The sequence below is a fragment of the Cricetulus griseus genome, chromosome 4, assembly GCF_003668045.3.
Source record: "Cricetulus griseus strain 17A/GY chromosome 4, alternate assembly CriGri-PICRH-1.0, whole genome shotgun sequence".
Classification (NCBI taxonomy): domain Eukaryota; kingdom Metazoa; phylum Chordata; class Mammalia; order Rodentia; family Cricetidae; genus Cricetulus; species Cricetulus griseus.
The window spans coordinates 218806024-218818144 of record NC_048597.1 but is presented as its reverse complement, the minus strand read 5'-3'; the positions used below and the strand labels follow the sequence as shown (position 1 = coordinate 218818144).

General features: G+C 42.1%; 1 protein-coding gene across 1 annotated transcript in view; it reads right to left on the bottom strand.

Moving 5' to 3' along the window:
• Positions 1 to 7793, bottom strand: part of Trank1 (tetratricopeptide repeat and ankyrin repeat containing 1) — a 56274-nt gene extending 48481 nt beyond the window's left edge. The window contains exons 1-6 of the mRNA XM_035444240.1: positions 7762 to 7793; positions 7234 to 7360; positions 3303 to 3453; positions 2338 to 2456; positions 618 to 701; positions 252 to 390 (exon numbers count right to left, since the gene is read on the bottom strand). Of these exons, the coding sequence (XP_035300131.1) occupies positions 252 to 390; positions 618 to 701; positions 2338 to 2456; positions 3303 to 3453; positions 7234 to 7360; positions 7762 to 7793 (652 nt within the window). The remainder of the gene's footprint in view (positions 1 to 251; positions 391 to 617; positions 702 to 2337; positions 2457 to 3302; positions 3454 to 7233; positions 7361 to 7761) is intronic.
• Positions 7794 to 12121: the final 4328 nt, after the last annotated feature.

Sequence of the window (12121 nt, the reverse complement as noted above, 5' to 3'; positions counted from 1 at the left end):
CTGTCTTAACAGTTATCTGTTCCAGTACCTATCTGGGCTCTACCCTTCTGTCTAGACTCTAAAAACACAAGATCTTTGCAAGCTGGATCTCTTGTAACTATTAGGTGCCAGGAGAAATAAAGATGCTTTGTCTTTGCTGAAAACCAGAATGGCTTGGATACTCTGCCTTCAAGTAGCTCAATTCTGGGCAGAGCCCTCGGGTTCTGAGTTGTCAATCAGCTAGGTAGGTGTGTGAAGGGGAGAACACTCACTTGCTTGGATGCAGAGCCGCATGAGAGAATGGAGAGGGTTGGGTCCTATGGTTTCAACATGTGCACCAATGGAGATGAGCCACTGAACCAGCTGGGGCACTTGTTCCATTTTTTCATAAAGCCCAATGAAAACAAACTTCTGGAAAAACAATAGCACATGCAAGCAGAGCCATGGAAGTTACTACATCAATACAAACTTAAGCTCCTTCAATCACACATTTTTAAATCGGTAAAACATGAATTAACCATTCTCAGCCTGAGAGCATCATAAATAACACATCTACAATAAAGCAGTTACTTGGGAAGACCTAAACACAAGTGACATGGCCTCCTGTAAAAGCACATTTCTAGAATCATCCCCCTTACCTCAAAGAGGTTTTTCAGTGACAGCTCAGGCATATGGATATTGCTTGGCAGTCGGTCTTTCTTTTCTGACAACAGTAGAAATGACTGCTTGTAAGAAAGAATAAGAAAGGGTTGGCATAGTAATATTCTCCATGGCTTATTAAAGCAGAAAGGTTATTGTATGACCCATCAGCAACAAACAAAATACAAGCTTCATTTACTTTTTAAGCTATTTAAAAAGTTTGTCAGTCTGAGCCATGATAACCAGTCTCCAGGTCTAGCCATCTGCCTGGCTGATTGTAAGCAAAGCTCTTTCCGCATTCCTTCACAACCTGCTAAGACAAGATTCTCTAATATCAAGCATCGTGGCAGGGGATGGGGGCAGTCTGATGTCACACAAACCTAAAACTCCAGGCTCTGTATGACCAAGCCTAGAGATATCTCCCTCATACACATCCCTGCCAATGGACTAGGGGCATAGAAACTCAGACTAAGGCCACATTTTTGCTTCTAGATCCTTTCAGTTTAATGTACAGTCAATGCTTGCCTTTCACAGGCCCACTGTTCATGCTCAACCCTAGACAATGCATTCAGGGCTCTGACAGTCATGACCACTGGCCTGGCTTTTACAAGATGCCCCAGTCTCCAGTACTTGAAAACTACCCAGACATCACACAGCCAGGATGTTGGGCCTGCTCCTTTGGACTGGATTCCTTAGCCTTCCCTTGATTGTGTTCAACGACAATATCCAATTGTTATAAAACTCCCTAGCTCAGCAGTTAGAGAAATGGCTCAGTGGTTAAGAACACTGGCTGCTTTTCCAGAGGACCAACGTTCAATTCCCAGAAACCCTATGACAGCTCACAACCATTTGTAACTCCAGTTCCAGGGGACATGATGCCTTCTTCTCCCTGTCTTGGCAGACATAATTGCAGGCAAAAAAAAAAAAAGTCATACACATTTAGAAAGGAAAAAAATTTGTTAGCTCAGTGCTTAGCACATTGAAAGACTTCAATATACACAACAGATTATCACTAGGTGCCCTTAATCATTCTTTTTAAATTCTCAAAAAAAAAAAAAATCCTAAGGAAAAAAAAAGTAATTTTGTAACTTACAAATGAAAATCTGAGATTCAAAAGGTAAATGAAGGTTTGAGGCTCAAGGACACCTCCAGCCTCTTTTAGCTATTATTCACCAGTTAGCGGTTTCTTAAATCTGCACAGGAACCTTGAGTTGTGAAGATGTCTCCCTTGGTAAAGTGCATGCCATGCAAGCACAGGGATCTGAGTTCAGGTCCCCAGTATCCACTTAAAAATCCAGGCACAGAAACAGACATCTGTAACTCCAGAGGAGGCAAGAGAAGACAGGTCAATCCCTGAATGTCGCTGGCCAACCAGCCTAGCTGGTTGATAAGCTCCGGTTCAGTGACAGAGCCTGTTCAACAAAATAAGGTGAAGAGTGACCGAGGAAGATACTCAACATCAACCTCAGGCCTCCACAAACAAGCACATACATATGTGCGCATGCATCTACATGCACATATGAACACACAAAGAAGTAACATCACACACACTGTACATAACAGACGCACATCCACACAGAGAATACATAAGTAGATGTTTTTTTAAAAGTTACTCTGGTATTAAAGTAAACAAATAATGAATTAAATTCCCTTGGTACCAAGAGAAAAAACTATTTAATAGAGTGTGTTTCTAATAAGAAAGCCACCTCCTGTACTCACATGCCATAAGCCTTTCTTTGCCAGTTTCTCTATTACAGATTGCCACACTTCTGTTGAAAATCCAGTAGTGAAAATATGATCAAAGCAGGGCAAGAAACTCTGCAAAACAATGGAGTCACCTGAAAGAAAATTCCAGACTTTAGAGACGTTCAAGTGAGGGAAGTCTAGAGCCTTGAGGTAAGGTTCCCCAGTGAAGACCACATAGAGTCAAATGTTAAGTTAAAGATATCAGGAGGAAAACTCATCTCAAAGCGTAAAGTCCATGCTGACTGAATGGGGTGACAATCATTTTAAGTTTGGCCAGGGTCCTGGATACCGTCAGGGCAGTAGACTGCATCATCTCTGGCCAGGGACATAATACATAAGGTTCCTCTGAGCCCTCCTGGAATGAGTAATAAGGCCTCTGATCCCTAGGCAAGGAGTGTTAGAGCTATGACACCAAACACACATTGTGAGCTGTCTCACAGTACCCTTCATTAGTCCTCTAGGTTATTTTCATAACTGACAAGGGGTCAGTAAAATGGCACAGCACATGAAGGCTTGCCACACATTCTGGAAACGTAAGGAAGAAGATACATACACACTAAGATTAGTAATGTCATTTTAAAAAGAATAACTTTTAGCATATTAGAGGAAAATACTTAAAAGTTGCGAGAAGGAAAAAAATCATCTAAAACAAGTAGTAGAAGTAGGAAATCTCTAACCAGCAACAAAGGAAACTTACAGGCTATAAAACAAGACTCCAAAAGCTTTAAGTCATTAGTGTCATTAGTGTCATCAGACTGTCCTGTTTTCACAAAGGCACAGCCACTCAAGCTTCCAAACTTCCAAAATGCTTTCTGGTAACACCATTTTCATTCCAACTGAATATATTAGCCCCCAAAGAACATTATGAAGTCATTTTCCCATGACGCATTCAGGGTAAGTAACAAAGACGTAAAACACTTACTCCCAATTTGACTTACTGCTCATAGTTGTGAAAACCCCGACAAGGAAATCAGGAACCTGCACTTGGTCTTGGCTTCTCTGCAAAAGTCGTAGACCCTCAAAAAACATACGAGCAGCTTCATAAGGCTGGAGCAAGTGCAGCAAGGAGTAACCAGCTTGATAGTATCCCTGGAGAAGGACAAAGTAAAGCTGTGATGTTCCCATCACCTATGACCTGCTGCTGGAAACAAAAGCAAGAAGGCAATGCAGGGAGATCCATCTCCAGAAGCCTCACTGTGTGCAAAGAAGCTCTCCCCTCTCTCACACCCACTCTCTGTCTCTGTCTCTCTCTGTCCCGCCCCCCCCTCTCTCTCTCTCTCTGTGTGTGTGTGTGTGAGTGTGTGTGTGTGTGTGTGTGTGTGTGTACGCCAGTGGTCAACTTCAGGTGTCTTACCCTATTGCTCTCTACCTTATTTTTTTTAACAAGAGCTCTCACTGAACCATTACAGCAAGACTGACCAGCTGGCCAGCCAGGCCCCAGGATCCACCTATCTCCCTCTCCAACTAGTGCTGGGGTTACAGGTTTATGGGTATGAGGGGTTGCAAACTGAGGTCCTCGTGTTTGCACAGCAAGTACTTTTCCCCAATTCATCTCCCCAGTCCCAAGAAAGGCTTCTAAAAAGCAGCAGCACAGGCTTCCCACATTACACTCTGTGCCACAGCATCTGACCTGTTAGCAAAGTGTGTAACCATCTAACATGACAGAGAGAGAAAGAAACAAACATGAGTATGGTGTATTGTTCATACTGCTAATCACAGTCTGGACAGGAGAATGAAAAGTGTCCTATTGCTGGTGTTCAGGAAAAGAGTGAGACTTCCGTGTAAACACAGAAGTTGTTCCTTGTTCTCTTTATTCAAAGTAAACACAGTTTTCACTGGTATGTAAGGAAAAACTTCACTGACAGGCACTGAGAGTTACTGAGCTCTGTATTATAAGCAATAGGAACAAGAGGCAAAAACATTTTTCTGTAAAGAAGAAAATTACAACTCAACTATAAGGGAGAAGAGGCCACCAAGATGGCTCAGTGAGTAAAGGCACTAATTGACAGGCCTGATGACCTGAATTTGAGTTCAAGACCCACAGTGACAGGCAAGACCAACTCCCACAAGTTGTTCTCTGACTCCACACACATTAGGGCACAATTATGCTACCACACGCGTGCGCGCGCACACACACACACACACATACACACACACACACACACACACACACACACACACAGAGAGAGAGAGAGAGAGAGAGAGAGAGAGAGAGAGAGAGGATGGATAGATGGATGGACGGATAGATAGATAGATAGATAGATAGATAGATAGATAGATAGATATAAAATAAGTAATATTTAAGAGCTCCAGGGGCTGGAGAGATGGTTCAGTGGCTAAGAGCACTGGCTCTTCTTCCAAAGGACCTGGGTTCCCAGCACCCACATGGCAGCTCACAACTGCCTGTAGTTCTACCTCCAAAGGATCCAACGCCCTTTCACAGATATACACGCAGATAGAATAACAATGTACATCAAATAAATAAATCATTTTTTAAAAGAGGGAGAAGGGTCTGGTTTTACAAATATACAAGTGCGGGATCCCACATAAGAGTAAAAGAATACTGCCTCCCCAGTTTTGTCAACTGCAGTGGCAGGGACCCACCAAGACTATGCACTCTTGGCCTGGACACATGGGGAGGGCCTAGGCTCGGCCCAGGATGATGTGGTAGACTTTTGGGAGCCCCTGTCAAGGGCCCTACCCTGTCTGGGAGTGGAGGGGGGGGGAGTGAGGGAGGGGAGGGAGAGGGAGAAGGGATTGACATGTGAAGCAAGCTTCATCCTAATTTGAACTAATAAAAAAAAGAAAAAAGAAAGTGGTCACAACCTGGGTTCATGCAAAAGCAAGCATTCAGAAATTCCACTTAACCTTTGATCTCTCAGTATTTACTGATTGGAATTAACCTTTCTTTGAATGTCTAAAGAGCTCAAGTAACAACTTGACAAAAAAGGGAAAACTACATCTGTACTGTGTTGAGTTTGTTTGTTTTTTTTGTTTGTTTTTGTTTGTTTTGGTTTCTTGTTTTGTTTTTCCCAACCATGTGAGTTAGCACAGAATGTCCCATTTATTTGCTTCCTCAGATCTGAAAAGTCATCTTTTATTCTTGTAGGGGTGAAGATGATGGGAATATTCTATCCCCAAACATGTTACTTTGACATGAAGATTATTTTAAGATGAAGGCATCTATGATTGAAAGAGGCAGAGTAATGCTTTCCTGGGAGGACAGTTACCATAAACCGCTGGATCACAGAGAAGAGCAACCATCAGCCATGACATGGCTGCACACAAACTGCTTCCTACTTTCCATGTGTTTCCAGCACAGGCTGCAGCCCCTCTACCTAAGCTCCTTTTCCTTTGTCTTTTCACTCTTGTTAAAAAATAGCATCAACTTTCAGGCTTGCCTCTTTCATTAGAATCTTCTAGGAAATACACATAAAATAGCAACAAATAAAATTTATGCTTTTTCCTCAGTTTAATTCACTGGGACTTCAGCCAATGAACTAAAAGAGGCTAGCATTTTCCCTCTACTACAGAGAACAGTGAGAGGGGGAGAAGAAAAGAGACACCTAGGAGCTCTGAGAAAGAATGGAAGAGTAGCTATGGCTGCTATGCTGTCAGAAGCTTGGAATATAACCACACAGGGAAACTGGGTGTATCATTCAGAACTTGCCCAGGTCACAGCCAGAACTGAGGGTGTGCCAGGCCCCACTACTCCCCACCCAGAATATCCCTGAGAAGTCTCAGACATGTGCTTCCATTTTCAAACTCAGTCACTTCTAAGGTATCCATTCTCCACACTGGGAATGTAGCTCAGCAGAGGAGTGCTTTCCTAGCATGTACTAAGGGTAAATGCCTACTTAAAATGCAAAATATTCAAGTCTCTCTCTTAGTATTTGAGTCATTTGTAGCTCCAACCTCCCCACCTTTTCCCATTGTACTCTGATGCCAACTATTTTGTTTAGGATTTCCTTGATTCTTGCAGCCCAGGCATCATCTCATTTTACAGCTGAAGAAACTGAATTTACAGCTAGACTCATGCACATACAAGCATGTAACAGGAAGGCTAATGTTTGGTGGTTTCCCAGTTTACTCGGTAGTTTCTCAACTACTCAGACCACTAATTTAACACTTCATAGCCTGTTGCCTCAGATAGCTATGAACAACTGTTTCACTTAACTTCCAGGCTTCTCTTCAGTTTGAGTATGAATTACTCAGGGTCTAAAATGATGTCTCTCACTCCTTTTGTGTGTCTTGAAACACCAATGATGAAGCTGCCTTACAGGGTTGGCACTCAGGACATTTCAACTAAAAAAGCATCAAATTGGTGCTTACCAGACTAGGCATAGTGGTGCATGCATTTAATCCCAGCACCCAGGAGGCAGAGATAAGAAGATCCTCTTTGAATTCAAGGCTAATCTGGTTTATACAATGAGTTCCCGGCCAACCAGGGCTGCATAGTAAGACCCTGTCTAAACAAAAAAACAAAAGAAGAGCACACACACACCACCACTTATTGACCTTTGGTGACAGCCTTAAAGGGTCTCACTAGCCTCTCAAACTTCCCTCTCCCCTCAAAGGGTCTGCTTTCTACTGACCTGTCATCTGAAGTGGAGTTTTGCTAAAATGAAGCTCAGGCATCTTCATCTAACTACATCTGGTCTACATCTAACTACATCCAGCCTCTCACTGAGCTCCATCTACCAGGGAGACACCATGTTTCAACACTCACCATCCTTGTATGAACTCCTCTGGAGGTAAGGCTCCCCTAGCCCATGAACCTCTGAAGAGCAAGTTCATTCCCAAAACATCCACTTTGACAAGAAGGAAGGAAAACAACAAAGTAGGAGGAAGCAGCCACCGCAACCATACCTTCAAATAGGTTGGGTCCCACTGCAGACACTCCTTGGCAGCAAGAAAAGCCTCGTTCCATTTCCCAAGGTTGTAAAATGCATTGGATTTGTTGCACAACAGCACGGCCAATTCCCGAGGGGGAGTCCTGTGAACAAGAACAACCCAGAAATCAGCAAAGCCATCATTCTACAAATTCAGGGCACTGTCCTCAAAGGTCACCGCTCTGGAACTGACTGCTGTCACCAGGCAAAAGATTTTAGTTGGAAATACCTGCTATGCATATGAGATCTGTCTTTAGTAACCCCCTAAAAAGACTGGAGCATTCATAACATATAAACTTACGTTTCCCTGTTCCTAAATACTCTGTTCATACTTTTAATGACAAATGCTTTCAATATCTTAATCCTATCCCCCACACTGATCACTACAAATGTCTATTTGTAGAGAACGGTGGTAAAAAATGTAAAAATGATGATGCCATATAGGGAAGGCACTCCTACCAAGACTTTAAAGAGTGTAATGTGGCATAACCCATTCCACACGCACACCATATCATAGAAGAACCTCTCAAAACACATGATTACACAATCTCCATTGCCAACCCTGAGAACAGGCTATAGACAAGTGGCCTCTGCAGACTTGGAGGCAGGCTCTACAGGCAGGCAATTTCAGGAGACTTGTACCAATTGTGTGCTCAAAGGGAAGTCAAGATTTCTGGGCGAAGGAGGCATTAGCTCCTAACTCCTGCTTGTAAGGAGAGAAACAGATGGAAGACAGCCAAAGAGGGGTCCTCTGAAGCACAGCAGAGCAGGTGCCACCATGCCTGCACCTAGGGCATACAGGGCAGCAAGGGTAGTGCTGGAAGCAGGCTGGAAGAAGAAAGGTTCCAAATGCCCCACAGTGTCAAGGAAGCCCAAATGCTACTGGGACGTTAGACACACAGAGGAAGAAAAACAAGACTTGTACTTCTTTTTCATTTTGTAAGTGTGAAAATAACAAGTTACTATGCAAAAAAATTATCTACATACTGTAGATAAAAACAAAAAACTGCAAAAATTATCTGTTGCTGTCCCCATTCTCAATCTTCTGTATGTCTGCCTTCATTAACTTCCCAACTATCCTTCCAAGTGAAGGGACGTAACCCCAGAAACACACAGGAGGCAGTGGAGCCCAACAGCAAATAATAAGCAGAGAGAGAAGGAAATAAAAGACAAACAAAGGAAATCTCTCACCAAACAGGAAAGGCTTTGGATGAGGGAGACCCCCACTACACAGATGACACCTACCATGAGAGGGACACTGCACTTCCTCTCACAGCTCCCCTCTGTCCCCCACCCCCACTCCCAGCAAAGCAGCAGCACTGCTAACCCAAGATTTCTGGCCTCCAGAATCATAAGAGAACAAATCTATAATCTTAAGCCACTAAGTGTGTAGTAATTTGTCACTGTGGCAACAGGAAACCAACAGAACAATAATGCTGAGGTACCACATGCTTTTTCATGCATACAGGGAACTTTCCAGAAATGGCACCATAACAAACTAGATAGAGAAGCAGGCAAGATTTGCAAAAGCAAATTTCTTATGATGTTGTTTATTTTGAGAAATGTACTATTCATAAAAGCATATCTTCATGCATCTAATATTGCTATTTTAATTTTATTTCTATGTGAAATGAACTTTTGTAATTACTATTTTAGATTAGCTTATCAAGTTATAGACTTCATCATACTATTTATGTATGTGTCACTATTCTCTGTTCTTATTTGTTCTCCTTCCCACTGCCCTCTCTTGCATCCACATCCTACCATGGCTACGTTCCCTTCCTTCACTTAGATAGTTCCCCATTAATGATTAATGATTTTTTCTCAGCTTTGAGTTATAACATACTATATTGGTATAGTTATAACCTACAGAAATAAAGACTCTCAATCATTTCTAAGCCTGTCACGTGCTAAGTTTGAAAACAGGTTTTCTAAAGCTGTGAGGAAGATCCAGTGAACCTCAAAGCCTGTGGTATGGCCCTGTGGCCAGGGGTAAATGACAGAGAAAATCAACAAGATGAAAGCAATAACGATGAAGAAGCCTGGGGGTCCAGCCACCCCAAAAACTATAATCCCTTAACCATATGGGAGAGGAAGTTCCGTTGTGTTTCCTAGCAGACCATTTCCCTGATCCAATAGCATTCCTTGACCTTCTTACTAACAATGAATAGAGGACAACAGGAGGTGGTATGAGAAAGGAAATAGAAACCAGATGGTAAGAAATATGCAGAAAACATAAGCAACAAAGCCCTAGTTTAGTCAAAAGGAAACAAAGGCTGAACACTCACCCACACTGTATAACTGCAAAAGGATCTGGATGGCTTCCTTATACTTTTGGATAGCCAAAGAGAAGTTCACACTCTTAAGAACCTGGGTGCCAGATTCTTTCAACAGGTGAACTTGAGCAACTAGGCCCACTCTGTAGAAAGCGGAAGGCTGGCTGCACTGCTTGCTCCCAGGTCCATGTGGGCTACAGTCACCTCCAAGCCAGTTTTGTGGTGTCCACAGCAGTTCATTCTAATCCCAACAATCTTGAGAGAGCACACTCTGCCCACACATCCTGCCTTGGCAGGAAGTCTGAGAGGACCTTTCCTTTCTCAGTTTCCTTGAGGCAAGACCATTCCATTTACTCAGTGGCCTGCTAGAAGTTACTTCCAAGCATAGGACATATATTCTAGCAGGTGCTGAGCACTAAGACAGTCACATTCACTTGTCACCACAGCCCATAAGGAGGAATTGTTTCCATTGTTCACATGTGAAAACAAGCTCAAGGAGCTTCAAGTCACTTGCCTACAGATCTGCAGGTGACACTGTCCATTTTTTTAACCCCAGATCTGATCAATTCCAAGTTTCTGACCTAGATCTTATGCATTTTAGGACAAGTAAAATTCAGTAGATAGTCCTTCTTTCCCTTATAACATCCTGACACAGAAATGCACTGTAGTTCTAAAGACCTCATCTTTAAGTGGTTAGGAAATGGAGCCACAGCTTCTCCAGGCCCTTCCTTCTTAAAACTCTATTAAACAAGCCTGGGAACATTTGACCCAGAGGTTTCTTATATCATCCAAAAAGTCCTTCCTCTTTCCAGTCATAGTTCACAGCTCTGTTACCTAGTAAGCCATGCCACTTACACAGCTGTGGTAGAACCATTTGAATGCCAGACATGGAAAGGGTACAGATGACCACCTCAGATTTGTCTCAAAGGTTGGGGGAAAGGGTCTGACAGCCCTAGCTACATGACAGGGACCCTAAATATGTTGAACAAAGGCAGGAGCCTGAGAAAGCCTTAAGAAGCAACTACCAAGGAGATGGGTTTCAAAAGAGGTATGCCTTCCAGTATGGTAGTAATGAAGGCAAAGTGGTGAGGAGAGTATTAAATAATAACAATACAGCCATTCATGTATACAACATACTTGTGGGTATAAAGCCTGTTGAGAGTCTTGTTAACCAAATCAATTATTGGGTATGTAATAATTCTCATTACTTTTATCATTTCAAGTTTTGTCAAGGAGTTGGAGGAAGGACTAACTAGAATTGAGCAGGTATGATGGTAGCTTAGTTTAGACACACATGAACTGGCTGGGAAGGAGATTTCTGAACCTCACTACATTCCTTGGATAGAACTTTATAAAAATGAGGTCCTTATGACTCATATACAACTCAGAACACAAAACTCAACCCACACTTTTCATTTATACAGAAATGACTAAAGAGGACATGAGAAAATGTCAAGAACTGACTTACAAGGGAACAAAGCAGTATGTTTCCCTTTCCAATACTGTCAGCCTTTTGCCCAACAAATATTTATCAAACTGACCATTACCAGAGAGCTAGAACATGAAAATCCCTACAACTGCCAAAGGATAATACTTGTCCTTTAAAAATACCTTTCTATTGGTAGAAATTTCCAACCATACCAGCATTCTAGATGGTAACACAGGATAGTGAGTTTGAGGCCAGTCTTTACTACACAATGAGACGAAATTATTTCAAATTTGAGGGAACTGTTCACAGGGAAATAGCCTCATAGCTGTTTGCCACAGTGAAAAACTTGAAATAATCTTAAATGTATCATCATTCATAAAGATATAAGTCAATTATAGATTGCCCATGCAATAGAATGCCATATATCAGCTATTTTTAAAATCATATAATGGACATTTAGTAACAGAGTGAGTTAGTAAAGGAAAATATGGGATACACAAAGTCATATAATCCCAAATTAGATTTGCAGTAGATAATGTACTGAAAATATGGCAAAATGGCAGCAGCCACACCACTGAGACCAAGTAGGGTTTGGATTTTCTTCATAGTTTTTCCTGAATTTTTAACACTTTATAGTGTGTGCCCTTGATAATCAGAACATAAATGTTAGCAAAATGAGAGCATAAGAGTTTAACTAAATCACAGCACAAATGTTTCTCTAATATTTACAAGTACATGACATTTGTCACTGGGGAATGCTTTCACAGTAGGTGTTGCATGGCAAACACGAAGACAGTCCCACCCCACATTCTGCACCACCTCTGTGTTTCATGTCACAAGGAAAGAGACTTACTACAGTAGAGACTGCAACCTCAGACAAAAATCTCTCAGCTCCCTGAATCTCTGCTATGAAATTTCCAAGGCAAGGACAGCAGGACTCTCTGGCTCTTTATTAAAAAATAAAAATTACAAATTGATAATTCAAACATTTTGTGGGGCTGGGAAGATGGCTCAGGATTAAGAGCCAACACCCACGTGGCAGCTCACAACTGTCTATAATTCCAGTCTCAAGGAATCTAACACTTTCTTCTAGCCTCCTCTGGCCCTCCACACACAGAATGTGCAGACATTACATAAAGGTAAAACACCCATACACATAA